The sequence below is a fragment of the Monodelphis domestica genome, chromosome 1, assembly GCF_027887165.1.
Source record: "Monodelphis domestica isolate mMonDom1 chromosome 1, mMonDom1.pri, whole genome shotgun sequence".
Lineage (NCBI taxonomy): Eukaryota > Metazoa > Chordata > Mammalia > Didelphimorphia > Didelphidae > Monodelphis > Monodelphis domestica.
In genome coordinates, this window is record NC_077227.1 from 709,650,327 (window position 1) to 709,672,663 (window position 22,337).

General features: G+C 33.5%; 1 protein-coding gene across 16 annotated transcripts in view; it reads left to right on the plus strand.

Annotated features, from left to right (window-relative positions):
- The window catches only part of NFAT5 (nuclear factor of activated T cells 5), a 241,361-nt gene that overhangs the window by 170,604 nt on the left and 48,420 nt on the right, over positions 1-22,337 (plus strand). For 9 of the 16 annotated variants that reach the window (XM_056811368.1, XM_056811370.1, XM_056811375.1 and 6 more), the window contains one exon: positions 17,390-17,948. In XM_056811368.1, the coding sequence (XP_056667346.1) occupies positions 17,390-17,948 (559 nt within the window). Of the gene's footprint in view, positions 1-11,628; positions 11,742-16,047; positions 16,145-16,859; positions 16,922-17,389; positions 17,949-22,337 lie in introns of all 16 variants that reach the window. The other 7 variants (XM_016427934.2, XM_016427935.2, XM_007477361.3 and 4 more) reach the window with 7 other exon arrangements.

Genomic DNA, 22,337 nt, shown 5'->3' on the forward strand with positions numbered 1-22,337 from the left:
AACCACTTGCTATCTCTTAAACAATAAATGTCCAAAACAAAAAGTAGAGTAACTACTTCTCAGAGCCATTACAGATAGTATATGGCAAGATCCTTCAAAGGGAAACCCTGTTCTAGCATGGAAAAAATATTGACTCTGGAATCAGAAGACCTGGGTTTAAATACCACCTCTCATACTCACTATGATGTGGCCTTGGGCAAGTCACCTGACCTCCCTTGATTGTTTCTTTATCTGTAAAATGAGGGTATTGGATTAGATAGCTTTTTAGTTATAAGTCTATGATCCTATCATCTCGCCTGAGCCTGTAATTGTCTGGGGTCAAACCACTTGTAAGATATTGCTGTCTAGTTTCCTGTATAGTGGAAACAGTTCATTATCCATATAAAGCTTTTCCAAAATATGTAATAATTTTTGTTTAAAACAATCTCAAAGATATCTGTATATCATTTATCCTGATATCTGTATATTATTTATCCTGAGAATGACCTTCTTGAGGGAAGTCGCCAACATAAATGAAAAATTCTGTTTCTTGGCAATTCCTAGACATAAAAATAACTTGGAAATTAGTCAATAAATATTTATTAAACACTTCCTACATGCCAGGCACTGTGCTAAGTGCTAGGGATGCAAAAAGAGGGGGGGGAAAAGATAGTCCTTGCTCTCATGGAGCTCACAATCTAATGGATAATGTCTATGAGGTGAAGATTCCTCATATTGCATACATGCTTAATACAAAAGCAAAGAATCTATACTATCTGTACAATATGTCCCTTAAATCTATTTTCCCTGACTGTCCTTTTTATAGAGTTTTAGAGCTGGAAGTAATATTCCTATATCGAACATTGAGGACTAGAGAATTTAAGTGATTTGCTCAAGTGACCAGAACCCAGGTCTCCTAATTCTCAGGCCAGTGTGTTTTTCCCCATCGTGTAGCACTGCTTGTTCAGAACAATTACACTTTTTGATATCTTAATCTCTGGAGAAGAAAACAGGGTACTTTGTCTCATCTATATACTAATACTAATAATATAACTTCAGTTACTTTGATATTTTAGTAATAATAGCATCTATATATTGTTCCATAGTCAAATAGACAATAAGTATCTGAGACAGGAATTGAAGTCAAGTCTTTCTGGCTTGTGCAGCATTGAATCTTCTATGCCTCCTAGGTGTTCACTTTTAGATCTCATATATAGATGGACAAATTTGGGAATATATAATAGTTCATAGTAAATTAGTACAAGAAATTAGTGATAAATAATATATCAAACTATATAATCAATAAGAATTTTTTGCACATCTGTTAAGTGTTTGACACTGTATTAGGCACTAAACATATAGAGGGAAAAGCCATGAAAGAACTCTTGTCTCTGAAGACCTTAAATTTTATGGGAGTGGAGAAAGCCTTATTGAATACATACATTTTTAGAGCACATTTTCAAAAATCATATAGAAAAGAAAAATTATTAGTTTTCAGGTAAAATGCAAAGTAATAAAAACAAATCTGAAAGTAGAATTGATAGGAAAAAATAGAAGTGCAAAAAGGTTGCATACACACAACAATACATTCCTTATTGGTTAACTCTGTGGTAGTCAATAACAAATCCAAGATTCTAGTCAATGTAACTGCCAAAATGATCATCCAGTATCAATCTACCTGCTCTAGTAAAACCCTAAAGTTTACACCAGATCACTTAGAAGTCCAAAGAGAAGTTGCAGCTTTATGTCATTCATTCCTCTGTGCCCCAAGCCAACCAGAAACACTAGAAAAACAGAAAAGTCATAGGATGTTCTGTGTGCTTCCCACCCCCAATCCTAGCAAAGGCAGTACTTCTGTAAGGTTGTCTTCTAGCTAGCCAGACTGACCAGGGGCACATGTAGCCTGTAAGACTCTGTGTCTAAAGGCAGCAAGAGGACTTTCCTGAGAAAGACCCTGAATGATCGAGAAGTGCCAGAGAACTTCAGCAAGCAGCTATTAGGGCTCATACCTGATGAACCTAGCCTACAGTTTCTGAGGATCCCACTATCCTGAGATGCCAGAGAGTGCCCTAAAAGACCAGTACTCCGAATCTCAAAGATATAAGAAAGCCTAACCTTGGGAGATGGCAGTCAGCATAGCCCAGAGTAAGACCAAATAGGGCTGACCACCTGCCTAAAGTATAGCACGAAATGACTCCTGGCCTTGTCCTAAAGCCCCAATTCTGAAACTAAAACTTGGGAAATAAATAAATCAAAGAAAAAATACAAATGTATATGAAGAATATATGGAAAACAAAAAGAAATAAAGCAAAAAGGAAAACTGAAAAAGAAGTTTAGGGAGAAGAATTGGAAGGAGAAATAATCTAGAGCAGAAAATAGTAAATTTTGTTTGAGAAATGGACTCCTTTAAAAAATAGATCTACTAGAAATAAGTGGCTCCATTAGATAGAAATTTTAGACTAAAATCAAAAGATTGAAGAAAAAGCATAAGAATATAGAAGATACTGTTTTTAAAAGATGTCAAAACATAACTCACAGGGAGATAATTTATTAATTTTTGTGCTCCTTGAAAACCATGATCACTCTATTAAAGAAATCATAAATAAAAACTACCTGTATCTATTATTTAATATTTTATTTTCCCCAATTACATGTAAAAACAATTTGATATTTTTTTCTTCAAATTTTGAGTTCTGAACTCTTTCCTTGTATCTCTTCCTCCCTGAGACAATAAGCAGTCTAGTAGATTTTACATGTGTAATCATGTAAAACATTTTTCCATATTAGTCCTTTTGTGGGAGAAAATGTGAACAAAAACCATAAAACAAAAACAAAAGAAAAATGAATAAAAAGTGAAATATAGAATGCTTTGGTTGGATCCAACCTCCATCAATTCCTTCTCTGGAGACAAATGTCATTTTTCATTATGATCATTATTATGATCATATTATGATCATTTGAGATCATCTTAGATCAGGGATGGTGAACCTATGGAATGAGTACGAAAGAGGGCCTGCAGAACATTCTCTGTAGGCGCCCCCTGCCCCAATTCATTACTAGAAAAGCAGAGGGACTCAGGTAGAGTTGCTCCCCTACTCCTCTCTACCATGCCTGATGAAATTTTTTTTCATATCCTCTGCCCTGTAGCACAATGGGAATGCACAGTGGGTCAAGTGAGTGGCTCACAGGTGGCAGAGTTGGAGGGGAGTGGGGTGCTTGGACCATTCCTCTTCCCCCTCTCTAAACTCACTGACATTCCTCACTTCACCCACCCCTCTGCCCAGCATCCCAATGGAAGTGTTTTTCTCTAACTTGTGTAGGGTAATGGCATAGTGGGTCATAGGACACAGCACATGGTCTCTGGGGAGTAGGGTACAACACGTGGTTTCTAAAAGGTTTGCTATCACTGTCTTAGTTCATTGAATTGCCAAGAATAGTCAAGTCATTCACACTTGTTCATTATACACTATTGCTGTTACTGTGTACCATGTTACTCTGAATCTGTTCACCTCGCTCTGCCTCAGTTCATGTAAATCTTTCTAGGTTTTTCCAAAATCATTTTGCTCATCATTTCCCACAACATTCACATTATTATTCCATTATAAATATATACCACCACCTTTCCAGACATTCCTCAAACTGATAGGCATCTTCTTTCTAATTCTTTGCCACCACAAAAAGCTGCTATAAATATTTTTGTACAAATAAATTCTTTTCTTTTTTTGTTTTTTATCTCTTTGGGATATAGGCCTTGTAGCGGTATTACTGAGTCAAAGGGCACACAAAGTTTTATGGCCTTTTGCGTACAGTTCCAAATTGCTCTTCACAATGGTTGAATCAATTTACAACTCCTCTCCAATGGTGCATTAGTGTCCCAGTTTTTCCATATCCCTCTAGCATTTGTCATTTTCCTTTTCTCTCATAATAGTTAATCTGAAAGGTGGAAAATGATACCTCAGAGTTGTTTTAATTTGCATTTCTCTAGTCAATAGTGATTTAGAACAGTTTTCACATGACTATAGATAAATTTGATTACTTCATCTGAAAACTGCATGTTCATATCCTTTGATCACATACTAATTGGTGGGTGACTTGTTTTTTTATACATTTGACTTATTACCTATATCTATTAGAAGTAGAAGATAAACTAATTACCTCTAGAAACGAATCTCAAAATCAAAAGTCCCAGGAATCTAAAAATCTAAAAAAGTCCTAAAATCAAAAGCTTCCACATCAAAGAAAAAACACTCCAATATCCAGAAAGAAGCAATCAAGTATATTGGGCAAGCCTTGGATGATTCCTTCCATTCATCATCATATATGATATAGTCCTCCTATGTATGTCCCTGAGTCAGCAAGACAACCTGCTGAATATAGGTGGAAGAAATTATGTAACCATTCTGATTGTATCACTACAAATTTGTTAACCACCTTAAATTGGACCCTCACTTCTATGTAATTTTTATGCATCTCTTTAATCAACTTAATATCCCATTCTCCACAGCAGCTCTTCCAAACCTTTTCGTCATCTCATGTCACTCAAATGCCTTTTGCCACTATTTCCTTCTTCATTCCTGTCTCATGTGAAAAGTGCTTATTAACAAGGCCCACAGCTCAATGTGTACAAATGATCCCATTCCATCCTGTATCTTCTACTAGATTGCTCCCTCTATCATCCCTACCTTATTGCTTATCTTTAGCTTCTCTCCATTTCTATTGGCTCCTTCCCTCCTGCCTACAAACATATCTACATCCTCCCCATCTTCAAAATACCCTCATTTATTCCTTTTGTTCCATCTAACCTGTCCTATATCTCTTCCACCTTTGTGGCCAAATTCCTTGAAAAGTACCGTATTAGGTGCCTCCATTTTCTCTTCTCCCACTTCTTTACTTCAGCTTTTGAGTTCATTATTTTGCTGAAACTGCTCTCTTTAAAGTTAATAATGTTTTCTTAATTGTCAAATCTTGTAGGTTTTCCCTCAATCTTCTTTTTTTTTTTTAACCTCTCTGCAACCTCTGACATTGTCAATCACTTTCCTCTTCTTGATAATCTCTTCTCTACCTTTTTGGAATACTGCTCTTTCCTGGTTCCCTTCCTACCCATCTGATTGCTCTTTCTCAATCTTCTTTATAGGATCCTCATCCAGGTTATTCTTTCTAAATGTAGGTATTCACAGAACTCTGTCTTGGACCCTCTTTTCTTCTCTCTCTATGTTATTCGGGAATTCATTAGCTCCCATGTATTTAATTACCATTTCATGCTGACAGTTCTAAAATCTACCTATCCTGTCCTAACCTGTCTTCTGATTTCCAGTCTCACATCTCTAACTGCTTTTTAAACATCTTGAACTAGATGTGCAGTAAATATCTTTAACTTAGTATGTCCCAAACTGATCTCATTATCTTTCCTTCTTGGCTTTCCTCCCCTTCCAAACTTAACAGAGAAACAAACCAAAAGGGTGAGGGGTGGGGAGGAGTTAATAGAGAGAATAATACTAGGAAAGAAATAGTCACAAGTAAACAAACTGAAGGGGGAATTAGTGAAAAAAAGAAAAAAGAAAAGAATTAGAATTTAAGGCAGTGCTTTAGATGGACTGCCTAATGATGTAGGGAATGTGGGGAATGGCTGAATAAACTGGGGCATATAAATGTAATGGAATATTATTTCATTATAAGAAATGATAAAAATCAATTATAGGGACTCTTGGGTAGTATGAACTGGTCCAGATTAAAGTCAGCAAAATCAGGAAAACAGTTTCTATTGAGGGAAGAAATGTAAAGGAAAACTGCCCTGAAAGACTTAAGAATACTTATTAGTGCAATGACCAAGCTCCAGAGAATATATAACAACATATCTACCACTTGAAAGAACAAACATGGGCACAAAGTACAGAGAGGTATTTTTGGACATGGCTGCTATGTGGCTTTGTTTTGCTTGACTATATTTGTTTGTTAGGGGAGAGAAAGTTAAGAATAGCTACCACTTACTCTCCCCCCCACCCCCAACTACCCCCTACCACTGAAGCCAATAAAAGAAGGTCATTGTAACATTTAAAAAAAACGTATAGAGATTGGTCTCGGATACTTCCCAACTGTTCAATCCTGGGCAAAATATTTAACCTTGGACTAACAGAAATTAAGGGTTTAAAAAAATGTATAGAGATAAACAGAAACAGAAGGAATTTCAGATGTACCTCTGACAAGCACACAGTTTTGAAAGTAATATATAGAATTTATTACATACTTTTAAAAAAACAAGTGGTATGAAATGTACACTTGTCAGTTTTATATAGAACCCTTTTTTATGTTTTGCTATATATACAAAAATACCCTTTTTAATGTTTAAATTTAGAATAATAAAAAAGGTTATCAATCATATATATATACAAAAAATTAAATAATAGTATAATTCCTTTTATAAAAGTGACTAATAATTTTGTTTGCAGAAGTTAAAATCAAGCTTCACAGATATAATTCTTTACAATTACTGACTGCTGTCTTTGCAGCATTTGAAATAGTTGACCTTTCTCTCCTCCAGGATATTCTTTCCTTTCTGGATCTTCATGACACTAATCTTTCTTGTTGTTCTTCTGCCTCACCTTCTTGCCACTCAGTCTCCCCTGTTGGCCCATCCTCTAATGGAAAGAGAACTGGTTATTTACAGGAGGGTGGTATGTTCAAGTTTCCTCTGAAACCTACTATCTATATGACAGGTCTCTTCACTTTCTTAAACCTTAGTTTTCTCAAGTGTAAAATGAGAGAGTTGGACTAGATGGCTCTTGGAGATGACATCTACCGTTAGATGAATGATCCTTTAATCTCTAATTGGGTATACCTCAAGGTTCTCTCTCAGATCCTCTTATCTTTTCTTTGTACTTTTCATTCTCTCTTAATGACCTCATCATTTTCTGTAGCATTGATTATAATCTCTATACACATTTTGTTGCTGTTCACTTGTTTCAGTTGTGTCTGATTCTTTGTGACTCGATATGGTTGTTTTTTTTGTTTGTTTGTTTTTTAATAGATACTAGAATGGTTTGGCATTTCCTTCTTCAACTTATTTTACAGATGAGAAAGCTGAGGGAAACAGGGTTAGGTGACTTGCCCAGGGTCACACAGTTAATAAGTATCTGAGACCAACTCTGAAAGATGAGTCTTTCTGACTCCAGGCTGCATATTATCCACTGTACCCCAGCCATATTAGTTGCCTGCCCCCTACATTATTCCCAGAAGTTATTGAGTTATTCTTTAGATATTTAAAACCATGTTTTGTAGGCACCTCAAACTTATTGTATCCAAAATAGAACATGACTTTCCCCCAAACTTGCTCCCTTTTCACATTTTTCTATTTCTGTCAGAGGTAGTACCATCCTTCTTGTTACCCAGGTTTTTAACAGCAAGCTCATCCTTGACTCCTTGCTGTATTTCAGGCTACATATTGAGCCTATTGCCAAATTTCATCATTTTTACCACTGTAGTGTCTTTCTTGTGTGTCTCCTTCCATTTACTTACTGAACTAACCAGACCTGTATCACTTCTTATCTATCTTATTATAATCTGTCCCCTCTTTCCAATCTGTAGTCTCCTTAGATGCCAAAGTCATTTTCACAAGGGGCAGATCTGATCATATCACCCTACTACTCAGTAAACTCCATTGACTCTTTTGCATATAGGAAAAAATTTTAAGCTTCTTTATTTGGTTTTTAAAATCTTTCATGACCTACTCCAGTCTGCTTTCTAGTTCTACTATACATTACTACCTTCTAATGCTTTATATTTACAACAGACTTGTCTTGCTATTCCTCACACACATCTTGACATCCTTTGCAGTGCCTGTCCTTCATGCCTAGAATATGTTTCTTCCTATACTTAGAATATTTCGTCTCCTTCAAAGCTCAGCTGAAGCATCATCACCTGCATGAAGTTTTTCCAGATTCCTCTAGAGTTGCTGTTACAAAATTACACATTATTTTATACATACTTATATGTGTATACATTGTCCTTAATATATTATAAACTCCTTGATGGCAGAGACTCATTTTTGTCTTTGCATCCCTAGAGACTAATTATATATTCATAGTTTGAAATTTTTTTTACCTGAACTTCAGTGAATAATTTGCTCTATTATTTTATTCATTATTTTAATGTATATTTCCTTTTGCCTTTTAGTTTATTATGTTTTTGTGGTTTTCATTTTTGTTCTTGTTTTTGCCCTTTTTTCCTTTATTAAGTACTTACCTTGTACTAGGTATTATTCTAAAGATTGGAGAAACAAAGAAAAAAGAAACAAAACATGATCCTTTCCCTTTAAGGAGCTCAAATGCAAGTAGGGGAGATAACATCCAAGCTACTAATATGTGCAACAGATATTCAGGACAAATAGGAAGTAATCTCAAAGGGAAGGCACTAGAATTTGGAAGTGGATATCAGAAAGGACTTTTATAGAATGTGGGATATGAGCTGAGTTATGTAGCCTGGGAGTTCAGGATGTGTGAGTATAAGGAGAGAATGCAACCTAGATATGGGCTAGAAGACAGACAGTGAAAAGGTACAGAATCTATAGATGAAGTGTTTAAGGAAAAATAAGAAGGCTGTATTTACTGTATAATAGTATATGGAAGGAAGTAATATATAAGGAGACTGAACAGGAAGGAAGAGGGGCCAGGTTGTGAAGGGTATTAAAAGTCAGAAAGGTTTTATATTTTATTTTTGAGGTAATAGAGATCCTCTGGTGTTTGAGTAAGAGGGTGATATGGTCAGATCTTTGCTTAAGAAAAATAGTTTAATAGCTGAGTAGAAGATGGATAGATAGGAGAGACTTGCAGTGATAGTTGGGGGAAAGTTGAGGCAGAGAGAACAACTAGAAAGCTATTGCAGCAGTCTAGGCATAAGGTGATATGTACTTGCTCTAAGGTGAAAGTTATATAAGTTGAGAGGAATATATAGAAAAGATGTTGGGCAGTGAAAGTGATTGAAGAGACAAGAATGACACCTAGGTTGCAAGCCTGGTGACTGGAAGAACAGTAATACTCTTGACAGTTAATAGGGAAATTCAGTAAAAAGGAAGGCTTAGAGGAAAATATATTCCCTTTTGGATATATTGAGTATAAGAAGTTAATGGGACATTTAATTTGAGATATTCAATAGGCAGTTGGGGGATGTGAAATTGGATATCAGGTGAGAGACTGGAACTGATAAAAACATTTGAGGATCATCTGCATAGGAGAAGATAGTTGAATCAAAGGGAGCTGAGATCATCAAATGAGACACAATATAGAAGGAGACGAGAAGAGAGCAAAGGGCAAATTTTTGTGAGATACCTACATTTAGTGGAGGTGATTTGGACAAAGATCCAGCAACGGAGACTGACAAGGAGTAGACAAGAGTAGAAACAAGGACAAAACAATGTTATAAGAAACCATATAAGAGAGAATATCCTGCATAAGAGAGTGATCAATAGTGTCAGGCTTCAGAAAGGTTGAGGAGGATCAAAACTGAAGAAAAACAATTAGATTTTGAAATTAAGAAATCATTGATAATTGGAGAGGGAAGTTTTAGCTAAATAATGAGGTCAGATCTGATGATATGAAATTGAGGCACCAGTTGTGGTCTTTCTTAAGGAATTTGACCATGAAAGGAAGGAGTAATATGCAGGTATATTCTGATCAGGTGATGGGTTTTTTTTTTAAAGGGTTGGGGAGATATGAATGTATTTGTAGGCGGTAGTAAAACAGTCAGTAAATAGGTAGAAATTAAAGATAATGGGAGAATGTCAATGATGTGGAGCAACAGTCTCCTTGAGAATGTGAGATGGGATCTAGTGTAGAAAGCCACTTCTTGTGAAACAGAAGTGAATGGAAGAGATAATGTCAGAAGATGTCAGGGTGAATTGAAATGAAGAGGAAACTCTAGAATGGCTTCATTTTTTTATATTGAAATATGAGGCAAGGTTCTCATCTGGGAGAGAAAATCATGGAGGGGAAGGGGGAAAGCATTTACTAAGTGTCTACTATATTGCCTGGCACTGTGCTAAGCCTTTTACAAACATTTTTCATGGGAGACTTTTAAGATGGATAAAAAAAGTTTGGAATAGCTGTTGTAGCAAGTGGGATAGTAAACTAATTAGTAAACTAGTGGGAGAGGAGAGGAGAGGAGAGAAAAAAATTTCCCTTGCTAGTGAGGGACTAGTTGAGCTTATGAATCATAAATTCGTGGTGGACCCTGGCAGCATGGTTTTGTGATTTTTCTCTAGCTGTAGCAGCATGAGAATAGTAGCAAAGGTATTAAGAGGGTAATCCAAGGTAGGTGCATGGCAAGGTGTAATCAGTGACAGAATAATGGGGCAAGGGATTTGAGTGAAGAGAATAGTGCAGATAAAAAATATAGCTGTTGGCATCTGATATAAACTTCATTTAAACTACTCAAATGAATTTGTTAGAACTCTTTGTATTAAAATACTTTGCATGTATTGTATGTATGTATTGATTTATAAACAGCATTTCCCCTTGAAATACAGCCTTTTTGATAGCTTTTCTTCTATTTCTTATTTTAGTGTCAGTAATAAATATTTGTTACATTAGCTTAATGTAGCATTACTTTTTAGGACAATCATTTTTCCAATATGGCCAAACTTTTTTGAGTCTTTAGAAGGGCAACAATTATAATCTCTAAGACCTTGTCTTTTTATGTTTGAATCAAGACTGGTTATATTAATATATAGGCATTAATCTTAAAAAAAATACTTACCTTTTGTCTTCGAATCTTGGCAATTGATGTTAAAGTGACTTGCCCAGTGTTACATAACTAGGAAGCATCTGAGGTCAAATTTGACCTCTCATCTCTATGCCTGGCTCTTAATCCACTGAGCCACATTGCTATTCCTTAGTCTTGGTTTTTAAAAATCTTGGATATTAACTTAGAATGCTACTCATTGCTTAATCAATAGCTAAATAATAGCATCTTCTCTTTCCTTACAGAAGAGGGATTCACAACCAAAGTTTAGTAGCCCAATCAGTTATTACCTTAAGTCCAAGAGCTGGGGTAATAACTTCTCATAACAACTATTGTGTAAGAATAGCTATGTAGTGTTAAAAGCTCAGATATTTTACAGATAATGTCAGTTCATCATTTTAATCCCTGCAGGGGCTGACTTTTTAGGTGGGTTGAGAGAGTAGGCATTGATAATTGGAGAAGTTTAAAATGTTCTTTTGATTCCAAGGAAAATATTTACATTTTAAGAGAAATAATGTATGGTCCTTTGTCAGCATTACTGAAAAAATCTACTCAGAAGGAACAGAATTCTGGATTATGGATTAGTTTGCATTTATACCAATAAACAATATATTTGTCTGTATTGGTGAATATGAGGTAACTAAAGTTTCAGGTAAGAAATTACCTCTCTTTCATCTATTTGGATATTAATATCTATTGATAAAGGATTGATTTTTAAAATGTTTCTATAAGTTTAAAATATTGCTCATTTCAGCATGTAAACTTTGAAGATGAAAATTGAAACTGTTTTAACATATATGTAAATTAAATAACCAACCCTACAAATCTTTTATTTTTCTTAAAGTAAATTGGATTGCTTATATTATATGCTGGGATGCTAGTTGTTTTTTCTATTAATACACTTAACTTGCATTCTAGCTCCGCCATTCAGAGACAGGCATCGTGTGGTGGGTTGTGTGACAGTGTCTGTCAATAGTGAAGACAAATAGTACCAGAGACACTTAACCCATCCAATCTCACCCAGGGTATAGGTCGGTCTCGTTTTCAGACTTCTTCATAAGTCTTTTTTTCTTTCTTGCTTTCTTTCTTGCTTTCTTTCTCTCTTCCTTCCTTCCTACCTTTCTTTCTTTTTTAATTTCTAAATAGTGGATTGAAACTGATTTGAAACTTAAACTTTTTGATAAAGTTTAAAACTTTAAATTAATATTATATGAAAAAAATAGTAAACCCAGGTTGGCATGAAGGTGTTGGAAAAAAAAAAGCAGATTTGCAGCCACTTTGTATATTCTTGTTCATGTCTCAATCTTTTGTCAACATGAGTATAGAACCCGTAATTATTTTCCTCAGAGTATTTTTCTTCTTTATACTGAAAGTGTACCTTTGTAATATAGGGGTTTTTATCTGACAAGATGATTTGTTTTTAAGTCAGTGCTACTAGTGAGGGTAAAACAAAATCTATTCATGGAAGACTGAATAGTATGGATTTGGGACCAGAAACTGTTCCCAAATTTACCAATGTTGAATTTTCTGCTTATTTTTCTGATTGTTTTCTGAACAGTTAATGGTTTGCCTTCTTTCCTTCCACTATTGGCTTACCTGAAACAGTGGATGTAGTTCTAGCTATCAAAAGCGATTTTTTTTTTTAGGGCTTTAAAGAATCTTTGCCTGTGTGACCCTGGGCAAGTCACTTGACCCCCATTGCCTAGCCCTTACCACTCTTCTGCCTTGGAGCCAATACACAGTATTGACTCCAAGATGGAAGGTAAGGGTTTAAAAAAAAAAAAAAGAATCTTTGTGGCTCTAAACAATTTCTCTAAGAGTCTGATTAGTTCCAAAAAATGGCAGTTTCTTTAATAGTTAGCAGCAGTCTTTTAAAAAAATTACCTGATAAAAGTATGTTTAGAAATTTGTTCATAAATCTATTATATAATGGTAGGCTTTGAAAATATAAAAATTATTACTATGATAGCTGACATTAACATAGTGTTTCAAGGTTTGCAAACACTTTACACAAATATGTTAAATTATTTGATTCTCACAATAACCTTGGGAGATCAGAATTATTATTATCCCTAGCTTACAGATGAGGAAACTGACACACAAAGATTAATTTATTTGCTTAGGGTAATAGAGCTAGGGAATATTGGAAGTATTCAGAATCATGTTTTCCTTATTCCAAATATCACACTTTATCCACTGTGTCACCTTGCATTTCTTAATATGAAAGTAGAATTTATTCCAACCAAGTAGATAAGAGAACCTGATCTGACTTCTACCCAATATATCATTTTAAAATCATTTTTTGCATTTTTGGGGGGAGGAGGAAGCTAATTTAGTACTAATAATAAATTCAGTGGTATGTAGGTGCTTCATGTAGACTTTGTCCATCCTTGTTTAACTCCTGGCTATTTTATATTTTCAGTATGAACCCTATTGAACTGTTAGTTCATCTAATTTATAGAAATCATTCAGATTCATTCTCATTAAAAATGCAGTGCACTTGAATTTAAAGGTATTATTCAACTTTTTAGATTCAAACATGCATTTGCCAGCAATAGAATTAGTTTTACATGAATAGATCTGGAAATAGAACCCAATCATAAATAATGTATCTTACCTACATTTAAAATTTTAGAATTAATCTATCTGGAGATTAGAAATTTACATGTATAAATAGTAGAAATTCTTTGTTATTCATGCTCTTCAAGGTCACAGGAAATGCCATAGAATAAATGATAATCTTGTTTTGTATAAATTACCTTTGGTTCAAAGAAAATAACTTGGAGGATGATTATTACATAAACTTATAAAGGGGAAAATATCAATAGAAATTATTTATTTTAGGGGTGATGAAAGAATAGCTTAGAAAAAGTTTAACTTCCAATATTCTATTCTTTGGAAGGAATTAGTTAATAAATTACTTTCACCTTTTTCTGCTGCTGAGCTTAAAAAATAAATTCATATGATATAGAAATTGTCATGGTTTAGTCTTGTGATTTTTAAAGGAACAAACAACAGAACAGAAAGTTGGCAGTTAAAATGTGTTCATGTGTAAAGATGTATATAGGCATATTTAATATGCAGACATGACATGTTTCCAAGAGAAAGATAAAACAGATATTCATAAGTTTGTTAAAAACTAATGAAGTCTTACATTAAGAAACAAGTAAGATAATATATGATAAACATCATAAAAGTAATAAGTGATCATATCTGGAAAAGGAAAATACCTAAATGGTACAAGGTATATTTCTGCCCTTTGGTTTAGTTCTCCAACCTCTAGCCAAAATTGTTTATGACTGACTTATTGGACTTAGTTGTTATAATAAAAAAATTTTAAGAAATGATATGCTGTATTGCTATTTGCTATTTCTTGCAATATTGAGGATTCATGATGAAGTTCAGAAATCTTTTAATAATTTTCTTACAAATTAATATATTATTTTGAGTTTTTTAAAACATAGGGCTAGTATGAAAAGTATCGCTTTTTCTCATCACAGTAAATTTGAAGATCAAAGGAGACTAAAAGTCCTCTCTTAAAATACTAAACAATTACCTAGAAATACTCAATATTTGCCTCCCCCCCATACTCTGATATAGTAGTGTCTAGATAGTATTTCCTTGACAGAAAAAAAATCTGATCTACCTCCTAAATAATGGGACACCTTAATAAATTTTGACTTTGATTTAATTCAATATAGCCATTATTTAGGTTCCACCAGTGTTAGCTTCCACATATGCTTACATTCCACAGTAATGCACATGGTTGATGTCCTTTCTCCCTACCAAAACATAGTAGACACCTTTGTGTGTAGGATTCTTTTAGTATTCTCTTAATATGAGGGTGGGAATGAACAAAAACATTATAATTTCAAAGCTAAAGTGTGGGTAGGTTTTCATATTATAATGCTTTAATTTAAAAGATGTTTGCTGGTATTGTCTGACAGTATTGGTATTTCTAGCTTTATAGTTTGTGCTAATATACTCTTTTATTTAATAAGTATGTCCAGGAAGCTGCAGGTAAAAACAACTATTGTGTGTTAGGTTTCCAAGCAAGGTGCATAGAGTAAATATGGAGGGTATGATATCACAGTTTGGTATACCTGTCCTCGAACAGACAGTATATATAAGATTCTTCTATTATTTTCATTGATATTCTTATGAATGTTTCTTTGGCACTTTACTTAGATAAAAGGAAATTTATATTGATCATGAAATTTAGTCTTTTACTTTAAAATTTTGTAAAGTGATGGACCTTTTTCTCTTGTCTTAAAACTTCATAGCCTCCTTTTTTGGGCGTGATGGAAGTTTCCTTTTTCACAAATGACTTCAGTCTGTCATGGACAGGGATCCCTGAGATTTTCATATTCTGCATTTTTTTGTGCATGGTGTTAGTTTTAAGTGTAACCGTTAAGAACAAAGGGGGAAAAGCTGCTTTTTTGAAATACAAGTTCACAGCATTCATGCTGCATGCTCTGTGTGTTCCACTTGCAAACACTGCATGCTGCATACTTGTATTTCTCTGAGAATGAGAGTGTAGAAGACACAAAGGGAAAAAAGAGTCAATTTTGCCAATAGTTGGAACAGATGGAAGGGTTCAAGTTAGCATTTTTCCCTCATTTTAATTAATGTTAATATTTCTCAAAAGTTGAGAGAAGAACTTTGTATTTAAAACACAAAGTAGCTGCAAATCAGCTTCTAAACTGTCACTGACATTAGCATCTAGATTTTGTAGTTTTTACAAATCTTTAAAAATATTTATTTACTAAGAAAACATTGCATTAATGCATGATGCAAAAAGGATAAATTCTTCTTTAAATTGGAATGCAGTTTAAATTGACTGAATCTTCCAATTTCAGCTACTGCATTTGATGAGGATATAAACTCTGGAAAATGGAACTGGTATCATATATTAACTGCTCCAGGTTCTTTAGAATTTATGATAGTAAAGAAAATCTTCCATGTGGCTGAATGTAGAGCACCTTATTGATTGGCAATATATTTATTGTGCTCTTGAACCTTGACAACTACACATTATTTTGGGGTGGGGAGTGTAATTTTTGTTTACTTTCCAATTATTCTAATATGTTATTATTTTGACAATAGAATATTGGCACTTTCATTTTGGTTAAATAAGTATTAATTTTTAGCATATCATTCCTTATAGTTCTTGTAAATATTTCAATTCCAAATCCATTTATCCTTTTCCCCATTATAAAAATACAATGTATCATTCCAATTTAAAACGTGGCCTGTTTGGATATTGGTAAAGATTCGTTTTAGCCTTCTACAACAATTTCAGTGGCCTAATAAGTCTTGCCTATTCTTTTTTTTCAGGCCAGGAACTTTCTATTTTGTTTCTTATAGAAGATACTACAGTACTTCTAAAATTACAGGAATGACAACAACTTCTAATTTACTCTGACAGATACAGGTTTGCCTCAAAAATTATGCTGTTAACAACTAAAATGTAAATTTCAATGAGCTGTTCTGCCAAATGCCACACTTTAAAAAAATCATTTATTCATATAATATGAATCTTTTTATCTTTGACCAAAGAATAATAGTTCAGAATAATGGTTTTATGAAAATCCTTTTATAGGAATTGAATCTGTTGCTCTCCAGAGATGTCACTATCTATTTATTTGAAATTATTAGAACTTGCTGTTAGTCATGTCAGAAAGAATTCACTTAATGGAAATAACATCATCCCTTTTAAAAAGGAGAGAAGTGGACAGTGGTATATTAATGTATCATTTATTGAGTGCCTTCTATGCACAGGGCACTATTACTGACTTTATAGATTAAATATGCTCAATAATTGGTCCTTTACTTTGGTTTTCACTGCCTTTTAAAGAGGTGATTAGTTTTAGAGATCATAATTTTAAACTGCCACTTCCAGCCTCTGGAGATCCAAGGTAGTATTGCTTATCTTATAGAATACCCCGCATGATCCAAATCAAATCATTTCCATTCTTGTTCTTCTGGTCTGAAACCAACCACAATGATTGGTACCAGTTCCATTTTCCTACAATTCAGTTAATTTTATATATATTATATATATTTTTTTCCTATTTCTCATTTTATAATTGATATCTGGAATAACCAGCAGCTCTTTTCTCATTTATTTTCTCATATTTTTATTCCAGGATTTGCCTCTGAAGCAGGGAGTGTCTGCATTAAAAATGACCTGTAGTTCTCTGCTTCATAGGTTAGAAACTTATTTTAATATTTTGTGGCTAAGCACAGTCCCACTTTTTCAAATTTATTATAATAAATTATTTAATTGGCATTGAATATGGACTACAAGCATACATTTCACATTGGGGTTTCCTTTTTTATTTTAAATGACACAAATTCTAAAGAATCAGTCCAGCTGAGGCAACCAAATCTTTATTCTTGCTCTGCAGCTTATATACAACTTTAAAATTAAAGTTAGAGTTAATATATATATATATTATCGATTACAAATAATATAATGCTATAAAAGCATCTTAAAAATCATTTTATTGCTTAGGCCTTGTATTGCTTGAAGCATTTACATTCTAAAACTTACTAAATTCCAACTATTCATTTTGGGGAAAAATAATCAGTTCACAAATCACATTTTCAATGGGACTGCTAGCCAGCATAGGTAAAAACACATATAGTGTATTGACTCTTGAATTGTACACTGCAGATGCTTCTTCAGCTCCCTCCTCTTCCTCCATGGGCGGTGCTTGCAGCTCCTTTACCACCTCTTCCAGCCCTACCATTTATTCTACCTCAGTCACCGACAGCAAGGCTATGCAAGTGGAGAGCTGCTCCTCAGCCGTGGGGGTAAGTAACCGAGGGGTAAGTGAAAAGCAGTTAACCGGTAACACAGTCCAGCAGCATCCGCCAACACCGAAGCGGCACACAGTCCTGTACATCTCGCCGCCACCTGAGGACTTGCTGGATAACAGCCGGATGTCCTGCCAGGATGAGGGCTGTGGACTGGAATCTGAACAGAGCTGCAGTATGTGGATAGAGGATTCTCCCTCCAACTTCAGTAACATGAGCACCAGCTCCTACAATGATAATACGGAGGTACCACGAAAATCACGAAAACGAAATCCAAAGCAGAGGCCGGGGGTCAAACGGCGAGATTGTGAAGAATCCAACATGGATATATTTGATGCTGACAGTGCCAAAGCACCTCACTATGTGCTTTCCCAGCTTACCACGGACAGCAAAGGCAACTCAAAAGCAGGAAATGGGTTGGTATTCACATTTTTTAAAGTTCTATCACCATTGTGCAAAACAAAGCTAATAAACCATCCCTTTGACTTTTTGAAATATTCAGCTCACCATTCACTTATAAAACTAGAGATGCTAATATGTAACTGAAAACCATGAGAATTCTCAACTAGAATCACCAAGATTTACTAAAGGAAAATTAATATTAGTGGATTCTAACAGGTAGGCTTAGTCCATGACGAATCTAGTCAGGCAATGTGGACTGAAAAATCATAATCTATTTTGAAATGATTTTTCAGTTTTAAATGGTTTTATATCAGGAGACTGAGAAAAGATTTTTAACCAATAAGAATTTACATCTTTGTAAATTTAACATTAACCCTATTTTAAATAACCTCCAAAGAAGTTCATAAACACCTAGATTGGAATCTTTGCACATTTATTGTCTCCTCATACTCTATCTTGTTCACATTTTTTAAAAAATGAGGCTCTCAGTGCATTGCTGGCAACTTTTGTCTTTCTCTTTAATTAATGAGAAGGAAAAAGGAGTTGGTGGTTTGTTGAGAAGTCTCAATTTAATGCATTTTTTGGTTTTTGTTTGATACACTCATGAACTGATTGACCCAAATGTTTTTAATGTGAATGTTTTTCTGTATCTGATATTTTTTTTCAGAAATAAATATTCATATTTCTATCTGTGCTTCTGGGTTGCCTATGTGAAAGGGAATTGAATGAGGGTGTGGGAGGGAGTACATTTGCATTTTCTTTCATTTCTATCAGTTTGCTCTTATCACTAAATACATTTCCGTAGTTTGCATTACAAAATATTCATCCACTATAGCATATGGTAGTGCTACTTTTTTTTAAAAAACATATGGCTTCTTCAGTTCCTCTGTTATGACACTTGGTTGCTAGACTCATTTTTTTTCTATTTACATACAATATATTCTCATTATTAGAGGAGTGAACCGTTTCTATTTTTAAAAGATAAAGTTTTATATTTTCTCAGAAAAAGTTCTTTAAGAGGGTCCTTGCAGCTATTACAATTTCAGATTTAACAAATCATGATAAAGTGAGAAACTGCAGTGTTTTACTGCTTGATGACATCATAAGTACTTCTCTTTGGTGAGTTGGAAACTAGGTCCAATATAATATTGGAAAACATATTTAGAGTATATTAGGTTCCCTTTCCCCTACTCTTCCCAAAAGAAAAATGTATCTCATATATTAAATGTTTTTTGTTGAACATAGTTACTCTATATACTTCCATGAAGGGAAAAAGAATTATCTGTGATTCTATATGAATAAAGTTTTAAATTAAACTTGCATAGTGTGTATATATATATATATATATATACATATATATGTGTGTGTGTGTGTACATATACATATGTAGATACATATTTTCGCTAAGTACATACATTGATTAAGAAAATTATTTTAAAAGGAAGAAGAGAGCAAATGCTCCTTTCTGCAAAGTTTACTTGAAAAGAATAAAAAAATCTAGAACATTTCATTTTCAGAATCTGATAAGAGAATAAGCTCTCCAAAAATGTTTGTTGAATTAATAAAGATCATAGAAAAACCTTGTCGTCTTAATACTCTGGTAAATTTATTGAAGAACCTAGATTTCAAAAATTTATGTAAACCTCTTAAATTTTCAAAATAATATAAAATGTGTTTATTATGATTGTTTAGATTATTTGGGCTTCAAGAAGGCCTTCAATAAAATACCAGGTCACAATGTCTTTCTAAAAATGGCTATTGAGGTAAAAAATTGAAAGCAAAATGAAATTTTCATTGAGGGTAATATGTTCACATTACATATCATAGATGCTAATTAATCTTCCTTGTATTTCTCCTTTTGTATCATAGATAAATATATTTGATACAATTTGATATCCAAGATAAAGTACAAAGAAGTTTGTCAACTGAAAGTCTTTCCTATATAATATTTCATAAAGCAGAAGAGTTTTCTAGCACTTGTTCAAAAGAAAAAACAATTGGCTCTAATGCAGCATTTTTTAGGAAAGAATAAAAATGCCAACTCAGAATCTTATGTAGAAAATATAATACTGTTAGGCCTATAAGAAATAGGCCTTAAGTAGCTTATCACATACAATCAAGCTAAGAATCTTAAACTATCTTACAATAACACAAAAATTGTTTCATTATTCATTGGATGTCAAGAATGCTATGATGGGTGAGGTAGTTAGAGATTTAATGGAAATGATGACATTCTCTAATTTTCTTTAATGTGATATCTTTTAGCATTTTATGATAATTCATGTTATTCTAATAATTTAGAAGTCTATTGCCCAGACAAGTACTAATTAAACAGTGCTGTATAGTGAATGATATTTAAAAATCAGATAGGGACCTTGAAGTCCAGTGTATAGAGATAGGCAACTATTTCCAGTAGTTATAATTAATGATATGTGAGTTATTTACTAGGCCAGTCTAAAAGGTCTCATTTAAAAGACTCCAGTTGGGTATTAGGCACTGTTTTTTGAAGATAAAAATACTCTTGTGTGCATTAATATACAATAGTAAATATTTTCTCAGTCATTCAAGAACATGTATAAGATAGTATTAAGAGGTTAAAATCTAAAATATGTAACTAGTCATGTTGGATCACATAATTTTCAAGTTCTGTCAAGTGTTTTGTGATCTTTAGCCTCATTTTTCTTCATTGTGGAGCTAATTAGAATTTTGGGTATGATGTCATCAAGAGGTGATACTTATTTGTGTGGAATTTTTTGTGATGAGAATTCTCATGCATAATATTAAAGAAAAATAGATCTTGGAGGCAAAGGTGTCAATTCCACTTGCAAATATTTTACTCAAAAATACGCTTTTTCCTTTTCAGATTGGCATTTAGAAGCTACCTTGCATAGTTGCACATCTTCCTTATTTTTATTTAGATATCATTTCTTAAAAGCATTCTAAATTATGTGAATGATTTGAGACAGTAAAATGATCTTTGAAGAAGCTGCATACTTGGATTTAGAGAATTTTAAAGAGTTAGTTTTTAAAAATTTAAATCCCCAAATCTGGTACAGTTGCTTTGGTATGATCCTTTCAGCTATGATTTATCTATTTTGTCAGCTGATTCAGCAAATGTGCTAAATTAGAGAACATTTTAATATATCAAAATAGAAATTTTCATTTTAATTACCAGCCTCTCAAAAACTCATTTATCTAAAAGAAGGTAAAATAAAAACATTTCTTATAAGCTAATTGACATGTTGTAATGACTTTTATGTACCATTTTAATAAAGTGACTTGAAAATATGATTACAATTGAATCTTATATGATTATAGAATGCCTTGATAGGGATTCCATATGTAGTGTTCAGACTGAATAGTTTGATCCTTAGGCAAATTAATGAATATTAAAATAATGTTCACATCTCAAGGTTATAGTTTCAAATTTTTTTAAATTTTATTCTTTTAGAGGTCCTTGAGATTAATGTAATAGATACAATGCAGACTCCAACTTATATATACCCCTTTTAAATAAATGGAAATTCTAATCCTCTTTGTTAATGGCCACAAGGACTTCCTTTCATTTCTTGCTTTTTCACTTACCTGCTTCCCTAGTATCCCTCCCCATCCTACCTTGTTAACCTGCCAGCCCTTTATTAGCTGCTGTGACCCTATAAGAAGACTTTTTTCCTCTCTCCACCTTTTAATATTACTGGTATAGATAACTTAGTTCCTATATTGCTGCTACATGTTTTTGGTTTCTGCCTATTTTCTCAGCAGGCTAATGGGTTGGCTAACTACCCTGCAAGCCATCAGAGCTCATACCAGTCTCATTAATCCTACCTCTCTATTTTCTTTCCTGGGAAAGGGAACAGAGAAGCTACTTCATTCTAAACACTGCCTAATTCTCTTTCACCTTTTGGATTCAGGTTATCTCCATTCTTATTCCTTTCTTTCTCTACTTATTGGAATTATAAGTTATAGGTAAAATCAATAGTGAACACACTTGGTTTACCCACATGAGTTAGGCATAGATTGGGTTAGTGATGATAAGGACACATAGGGCTGTGAATCTATTTAAAGAATGTTTTCATATATTGAAATATATTTTATGATGTTTAAATGAAAAAGTTAATTCTACAGAATTGTTTTCTATCACTTTATTTCAAGTGATAGACATTTTTTCTCATAAAAATGGGATAATATTTCTAAAAGGCTTTGAAAACCTTAATATACTATATGAATGCTAACTATTACTATTAAATGCATGGCGTATGGTGATTTAGGTATATTTTGGATTGAATCAGATTTTGACGGTAAATCTAGTTGCCTAGCCATCATTTAAGAATCTTGTTTCTACAAAGAAAATATGTGCTAAGCTCCAAACCCTCAATTTAAAAATAAACTTTTGAAATACAACC